The 8,902-nt window shown below is 34.5% G+C and overlaps 1 protein-coding gene across 1 annotated transcript; it reads right to left on the bottom strand.

Moving 5' to 3' along the window:
* Positions 1–1,871: 1,871 nt before the first annotated feature.
* On the bottom strand, positions 1,872–8,342 carry LOC143529295 (uncharacterized). Its single transcript, XM_077025117.1, has 6 exons — positions 8,143–8,342; positions 7,194–7,292; positions 6,984–7,092; positions 4,410–4,481; positions 2,109–2,114; positions 1,872–2,020 (listed from the first exon to the last, which is right to left on the bottom strand). Exons 1-6 carry the CDS (start codon positions 8,334–8,336, stop codon positions 1,901–1,903), a joined length of 600 nt encoding a protein of 199 aa, XP_076881232.1. The 5' UTR covers positions 8,337–8,342; the 3' UTR covers positions 1,872–1,900.
* Between the last annotated feature and the right edge of the window lie 560 nt (positions 8,343–8,902).

Here is an 8,902-nt window from a genome sequence, read left to right as displayed (position 1 = left end):
AGGCCGGTCACGGGAAGGCTGAGGCGTAAAGGGACGTGGGAATGCGTGAAAGAGCCGTTGGGATGAGAAATGAGCCGTTGGGCTTGGATATTTTTATTCACATAAAATCTGTTTTTCCTATATATAAACCTAAACCAATTACCACACCCAAAATCACATACCACACCCAAAATCACATAAAACAATTACCACAACTTCAAAAAAAAACCCAAAATCAACCCATCTTCCAAAACCATGGAGGTGGTCTCTAATGACAAAAAGGAAAAAAGTCGAATGAGAGATTTGGACTTCCTTACAAGAGACTTCAGTAACCTAAATCCGGTCGATCAAATGCTGATGGAAAAGCAAAAGGAACGTATCCGAAAGAGGTTGATCGAAGAAGACCAAGCCGAAGAATAAGAATAATGTTTTTTTAGTACTTTAATTTTTTTTTATTTTTAGATATTAATGTGTTTTTTTTTAATGTGTGTTTTTTTTAATAATTTATGAGTTTTTTTAATAATACGTTTTTTGAATATATTTATAAAAAAGTAAAAAAAAAAATCCGCTGGAGCCCCTGCTGGAGCCCCTCCACACCAGGGCCAGGGGCTCCAGTGGGGGCTCCAACACCCATCTTATCCAGTTTCTCTCTCTGCCACACGTCACAATATTATTGGCTGGAGCCCCCACTCGCGCCCCCGTTAGAGCCCCCCACACCCCTCAGCCTTAATCTTAAACCCGAATGACCGTACTTTAGTTTTATCTTAAACCCGTATCCGAAAGAGGTTGATCGAAGAAGACCAAGCCGAAGAATAAGAATAATGTTTTTTTAGTACTTTAATTTTTTTTTATTTTTAGATATTAATGTGTTTTTTTTTAATGTGTGTTTTTTTTAATAATTTATGAGTTTTTTTAATAATACGTTTTTTGAATATATTTATAAAAAAGTAAAAAAAAAAATCCGCTGGAGCCCCTGCTGGAGCCCCTCCACACCAGGGCCAGGGGCTCCAGCGGGGGCTCCAACACCCATCTTATCCAGTTTCTCTCTCTGCCACACGTCACAATATTATTGGCTGGAGCCCCCACTCGCGCCCCCGTTAGAGCCCCCCACACCCCTCAGCCTTAATCTTAAACCCGAATGACCGTACTTTAGTTTTATCTCAATCACTTTCTTTAGTTTTATCAATCAATCAATCAAACCCAGTGAAATCTTACCAACAGCATAGCTATAAGTAGGGTTTGGGGAGAGTGAGATGTAGCCAAACCGTATCTCTATCCACATGGATAAAGAGGTAGCTTCCAGAGAGACCCTCAACTCTAAAGTACATATGTATGATTTCTTTAGTTTTATCTAAGCCCAAAAAAATTGGACAACCAAACAAAGAACAAAAAAATAATTTTAATCAGTTCTAAAAAATAACCAATGGTTTTATTTGGTTAAAAACCGAACCAAATTCTTGCTCGCATTTTGGTTTGTTTTTAACATTTGCTAAAAAAGTTGGTTATGTTCAGCCGTTGGTTCCACTCGAACATATTTCCAACCCGAAACGATAAACATCCCTATTTGGTCACAACTTTTTGGAGTAATTTTTTAAAAGAATCTAACCTAACAACCGATCTATTTCACAATTTAGTTCGATCATGTAACCGTCCAAATCCAATTTAGTTATGTATTCGGTTGTCGGTCCAATAGATGAGTATATTATTTTAAGCATTTTCTTTTTCAAAACAAAGCAAAACGTTAGTGCAAAGCTAAGTATTAAAACATAACATCCATTTAATTTAATAACAACAAACTATTCGTGCAACACGTCTAAAAAAACCTAACATGGAGGTTTTTCTTCCAACGTCAACTCAAGTGAAAACAGGAAACGGGTCGGGTCGGGTCGGATCTACAAATTACATTACAAGAGTGACGTAATCAACGTTTCTTCTTGCTTCCCTTGGTGGCACCGGACTTGGAAGGTGTTGCCACGAGGTACACAAACAAAACAACGATGGAGATCACCGACACCAAGGACCCATAACTAGCCAACAGTCTCTGCACAAAACATGTTTTCATTTTTCTCAGCAACAGACACGTGTATAGAGATGCATTAATGAACGGTGACAAGTGTATCTCCTCTTACCTTTGCCTGAAACGGTATCAATCCACAGATAGATTCATGCACACAAATTAAATACGTTAGAAATTATAATATAATAATATTACACCTGTCGCCGTTTCTTAAATATAACAATACACTTGTACCAAGACCTCTTTTTTAAACTATTTTATTTTTGTTACCTGATAAAAATTATCAAACGGCATAATAAAACATACCCATTCAAAATAAATGTCAATTATATATATAAATAAAAGGTATGCTTGATATTACTAGTTTTGTGGTAAAACTATTATCAAATGGCATTGTGTTCGAAAATCTTTATTTCATACTTGCCAATTTCATTAGATATAATTCATAATATGGGGGCCATTATACCCTTCATTTTTATTTATATTGGTTTAAAGTGGCAAAAGATGATTATTTATGATGACCGATTTTGTTTGTGTAATCGGGTTCGGTTTAATAAACATAAGGATATGTTAATGTGACTAAAAATTGTGTAGGTTATATGGTGATTTTATAATTCCCATATTTATATAATTTATCGAGTACATAAAATAATACACCTAATATGGATAATTAATATATTTAGTTTATTAATCTTATAAAAACTAAAATATGGGTTGGTCACTTGGGTCATATAAACATTAAAAGTGACAAACAAATATTGTTATTGTATAAACATAATTTGGCGTTCGAGTGTATTTATATAAAGAAGACAGGTTATATTTTTTTAATGCTATAACATGATTTAAATTGATCGATAATATTATTGGGTTTACTAGATGGGTCGGGTTTCATCTATTGAGCAGCTTATAAGTAGAGGTGCACAAATCGGGTTTTTTGAATACCCGGGTTTAGTTATGACCGGGTATTGGTAATAATCGGGTCGGGTTCGGGTATTGTCTCTAAAACCATACCCTATGCATCGGGTTCGGGTCGGGTGTAGAGCCGGGTATTCTAAAACCGGGTATTTAAATACCCTATTATCGGGTATTGAAAAAACCCTATTTACGGGGTTTTTTTAGGTTTTTTCCCGGGTATTTTTCGAGTATAGATTGGATTTTTTAAACGTTTGCACTTTTTAGAGGTATTTTTAAGGTATTTTTCGGGTATATATCGGGTATTGGAAAACCTGGTTCCGGATATGGAACCGGTTCGGGTATTACCGGGTACAAATCGGGTCGGGTTTTAGTGCCAAAATGCATACCTTATCCACACCCTACGGGTAGGGTCGGGTACGGGTATTAAAATCTCGGGTATTAAAAAAACCGGTTCCTTGTTTTTATTTCGGGTCCGGTTCCGGGTTCGGGTTTTATCGTGCACCTCTACTTATAACTAGCCGAAAAGAGAAAAAAATATTGGACCTAGTATTAGATAAACCAAGTTATATTATTGGGCCTAACTAGATTGGGCCGGCTCATTTTTATCAGGCCAGGTTCACGTGCATGTGCCAATTTAGTATATTGGATCAGTTTTCTCATCATATGAGCATCGGGTGTTGGGCATGAGCCCAGCTATGGTGTCTAAGTGCTATTTGGCCTATTCAAATTCTGATTGGGCTTTGACACTTGGGTTAGACTATCGGGCCTCGACCATTTGCTCTATACGGGTTAGTAGTTTAAGCCAATCGTTAACCGAAAACCAAATTAACCGAAATCAACCAAACCGAATCGAATACTTCATTTTTTTAATATTTTCAAGAATTTTTTCCTTTTATTTCATGTATTATATTGCATTAATAGTTTAATACTATCATTTTTATGTACTTATATCTCCGTTTCATGTATTAATATCTCAATTTCATATATTTAAACCTTCATTTCATGTATTTAAACATTCATTTCATGTATTTTTAAGCAAAATTTTAGCCCAAGTTTGACACTTGTTATTAACCAAAATTAACCGAACCGAACCGATAACCGGTCGGTTAGGTTGGGTTAATGCTAATAATTGAACCGAGCCGTGCACACCCCTAACTCTCATTATTAATCGTTCAATGAGTGTAGTTGGTTACCCTAACCTCTCCGGGTTGATAAATAAAAATATTATTTGGGACCCAAGAACTACCACCCGTCCGTCAATTTAAACCCGTTTTAAATGTTTTTGAGACAATTTAAAATTACATTTTTAAAATTATAAAATTTTGTGGGAAATTAAGGTATACCAAATAAATTTTGAGAGAATATACAACTTTTAATATAACCCTCTTTTTTTTCTCATACTCTAATGCAGGTTTTAAGAGGGGAATCAATATCACAAATATGAATATCATCTTTTGAAAAATTACTATACCAAAAGATTTGAGAATAAAAAACTTACAAGATTAAGAACACTCTCCTTAGGTTTGTCTGATAAGATTTCAAGGGGCAAAATTGAAGTCGAATGAGCCTCCTGCAAAACCCAAAATACTGTGAGATTAAGCAAATACAAATAAATATACAATCAAAGTGTCGATTTATTCATTTTTAAATCTTCTTTGACCCTAACAAAAAACAAACCAAATGAAACACATGTCTAACCAAACCAATTATCATTCGGTTTATTTGATTGAATTTGCTTCGGATACGGCTTGATACCGAGAGAACTGAAAACCACATTTATAACTCAACCAAAAACGACTTCAAACATAAAAAACTAAATGACCCAAACTCGAATTCCGAATTCCAAGCCCGATTAACATCCCTACACAATAGCTTATTTTTTTTGTTCGAGTAAATGACAAAAAAACATCCTTTACATTTGCCTCTACTTACAGTGTTTAAAAATCACACCAGCCATGTGCAAAATGCAAGGGTAATCTAGCCTTTTACGTGTCTTTTTCATTTCACATTAAACTTTATAAGAGAGATTGGTTTTGTCACACATAAATGTTATTAGATATTGATTTGCAAAACTGTTTTCATGTTAAGTATACTTGTAAATACTATATAAACTTGGTTTTAAATAGCGTGATGCAATCTGATGCATTTGATCCAAAAATCTGATGTGTGATGCGAGGGCTCCTAAGAGAACACTAAAAGTTCCAACATATACGTGAATATTCTGCACACTTTGTTGTAAATTCACACTTTTCCTCCTCTACATCATGTTGCGACATTACAACTGCATTATGCAAAGTATGAGCGCATCATGTGCAGAAATGCAATCTTTACATCGCTTCAGGCGCATCACACATCATGTAAACGCATGGCACAAATAAAAGTGGTTGAAAATAAATTAGAAGCATAAAAATATGATGCACGCGAGACGGTTTGAAGGTGTTTGCTTTTCTACATCACAAAAGCAACTAGGTAACTAAGTAACAAAAAACAAATTTTTCCCGATTAGCCCATCCTTCAATTATTAGACACATTTAGTTTATCTTTTTACCTTCACTAAAAGTTCTCAAATTAATACGTATTGGTGCAAACAAGTCTAGCCGAACCCAACCTCGGGCTCGTCGTGCTCTATTTTTAAAGCTCGAGCTCGACTCATGAATAACTTTTCAAGCTCGAGCTCGGCACGGCCTCGACTAGTTCATTAGTCACCACCTATTTTACTTAAATTTATATTAATGATATACATTTTAGATATAATTTTTACATATAATATAAATTATTTACTTATTTTTATCATATATTTTTAATATATTAACAATTACTATAATGAATAAAAATTATATAAATAATAGATTAAAATAAGCTTGCAAGCCGGCTCAAGCTAGACAAGTGTAGCTCGAACTAATTTATTAAACAAGCTTATTTTTAATCAGCAAGCTCAAACTCAGGCTGGAACTCGTTTAATGGATAAGTGTGCTATTAGCTTTTAAATAGCAGCTCGGCTCTATTTGAGCTTTTAGCGAGCTGATCTCGAGTAGCTCATGAGCGCCTTGGCTCACTTGTGCCCCTAAATAATACTTGCCACTCTGAACAGATTATCATCTTCATAAAACAAGTACAGCTTTATCACTATATTGTAGCTTTGGGCAAAGTTCTAAATTGACTTGTAGCACAAAGAAATTAAAATGACACAAGAGCATTTACTTTTACTGAGATGTAGACAGTTGTTATTATTATTATTATTATAAAATTTAAAAAGAGACATTATATTATCGCACAATAGTTCTAGGGTTATAAAGATTTATTATAGAGGATCGGTATCCTCGCATGCTTTGCACATATCATGCCTTAACCTAAAATTCTAACAAAGACATAAAGGATGAAAAGTGAAATATAAAGGAAACGTAAAGAATGGCTAGTGTGATTTTAAACATTAAAGATGTAGCCTGAAGATAGAGACAAACATAAAGAATGTTTTATGTAACTTTGTCTAGAAAAATAGCGACTACAATTTTATTTTCTACTTTGTTTTTTTTTTGTTGTCTGTCTCAAAACAAAAAAATTGTCAATACTGTAAAGGCTTCTTCTTTGCCAATATTTCCTAATACCTGAAACCCGACTTAATCAACCCAACTATTATTAGAGTCGGGTTATTGTTAAGACTTTCAAACAACAAAAACCTGAATAAACCGAACCATACAACCAAAACCGGATTAACATACCCTATCAATGCCCCTACAATTAACATGTTCATTGGTTTGGATATCGGTATTTCGGCTCTGAAATATTTTTGGCCCTATCCGAAAACCAAATTGATCCAAATTAGAATGTGTCTAACCAAATCAAATGCAACAGATTAAGCCGACTAATTTGATTCAGTTATCCGATTAAACCAGTTATTATTTGATTAATTGGTTTAAATATGAATAGAATTTGTAGAGCCAATAACCAAACCAAAAACCAAATTCATGATTCGATTTGGTTTTCCCTGGTTATGCATACAGTTTGAGTTTTGATTTTTTTGTGCACATAAAATGCCTGAAAAAAAGATTACTTAATTTCTTTGTAAACAAACCTGTAATGCAGCCTTTGTGGGGATACGGAACGTGATCACAGCCGGGGTGCTATAAAAGACGGTTTTCACATTTGATTCCAACTCAAACGAGTGAGATAAAACAGCGCCGCTGATAGTATAAACAGTAAACCATTGCGAGAATCATTAATAAAATATAAATATTGCTTTTACTGAAAAACATTCTGCATAACGTTAGATTTCCATACATACACGTCAAGTTTTTCCCAAGAGATTGAAGTGTTTCCTGAGACGACTTTGAAAATTTCAGAAGACCAGCTGTCATCAGTGAGGCTGACATCATATGCGGTCCTGTATACAAAAGTTGGTAAGCATTGTGAGATTATGTATGACATTTTTATACAATTAAGTTGTTTACAACAAAAGTTTGAGATAAATGGCTCCTTGATAATGCATCGTGCTGACTCTGATTGCAAAGCAAACATAAACACTGATATACAAAAGTAGACTAAAATGATTAAAAAAACATTAGGAGACTGACTAGAAACATTGATTTCTTGACTGATTAGTAGACTAAAATGATTAAAAACACATTAGTAGACTGTTGAGTTGAAGAAAAAATCAATTTATTTCTTGAAATGCACATCTATACAGGTACTACATCTCAAATTCATATTTTTAAATAGAAAAGCATCACACAGTAGTAAGTAGTAACCAAGTATCCCACCAAAAAAGTCTTTTTGTACCTCTTAAGTCACCCAACTTTCGTTAGGTTTTCCAATCTTGTGTATATTTAAACTTCTAAGACTATATGAGGCAAACGAAACATATATGAATCATGATTAGTATTTAGTGATTATCTTTTTCCAATGAGCTTGAAATATAAGGTAATGCTGAAGAAAACAGATTCATTAAATAATAACCAAGTCTCATAATTGTTGAAGTTATATCAAATTGGATAACAATGATCAGTAAATGGTACCAAGATCCATGTATGTTTCATTTGCCAAACTTAATCGGAAGAACTTTATTATTGTCTAAAGTCTATAAACCATATCATAATAATAAAGAACCAAATCAGTATTTGAAGTAAAAAAACGAGGATAGTAAAAGTATGTATTCAAGTCAATAAACAAGAAAGAAAGAAAGAAACTTAAAACCCAAGTGCACATCAGACTAACTGTAATAAAATTGGACTTACGCGGATCCTTCGTTATATATATCGATTGAAACAGAGACTTTTTCAGAGCCGGATTTGAGTCTGTTGAGAGTGGCTTTCTTGTGGGCTACGATGAACGGAGAATCTGATCCCGCAGACGATGATGATGATGATGACGATACCACAACAACAAGAAGCAGAAGAAGAGAGCTGTTCATCATCGTCAACTTCGCCATTCAGATGCAGATTTTGTCAACGTGTTTCAGTGTCTTTGTGTTTGTCTTCTTATACTATATGTTGTTTCTGGGTTGAGTTGAGGATTAATTCAGGCCAATAGTTAGGGTTTCAGTTACAAGCCCATCAAGCCCATAATACATACCTTCTCTTCTCTTCTCTTCTCTTCTCTATCTTTATTCTCCATCTTTATATTTCAACTAGATTTATACCTGGCGCGCTGCGCCGGGCAGGTCGGTAAATCCGAACATTTGTAAAACACAAGCATTACCGGTCCTAAGTGTTGAGGCGGTAAATTGACGTGAATTCGTTCGGTTTATGTTATGTGGGTTATTGTACGGGAACCAAAACAAAAAAGTTATAAAAATTGAGATGGGTCAATGGGGTGGCATCGGTTGGTAAACGTCGAGCATTGGTATACACAAGTGTTGTTGATCCCTGGCGGTGAGTCTATGCAAATTCAGTTGGTTTTTTTCACATTCGTCGGAACAATAAAAGAATTGACATTATGTCAATATTCGCTATATTCGTTCTGGTACTGAAACTAAAACAAAATGCGGTAAATCTA

The sequence above is a fragment of the Bidens hawaiensis genome, unplaced genomic scaffold (assembly GCF_021521415.1).
Source record: "Bidens hawaiensis isolate Kalapana, Puna unplaced genomic scaffold, B.hawaiensis_p1.1 tig00008534_1, whole genome shotgun sequence".
Taxonomy (NCBI): domain Eukaryota; kingdom Viridiplantae; phylum Streptophyta; class Magnoliopsida; order Asterales; family Asteraceae; genus Bidens; species Bidens hawaiensis.
Note: the sequence above shows the minus strand (reverse complement) of the source record. Positions and strands in the feature narration are given on the sequence as shown.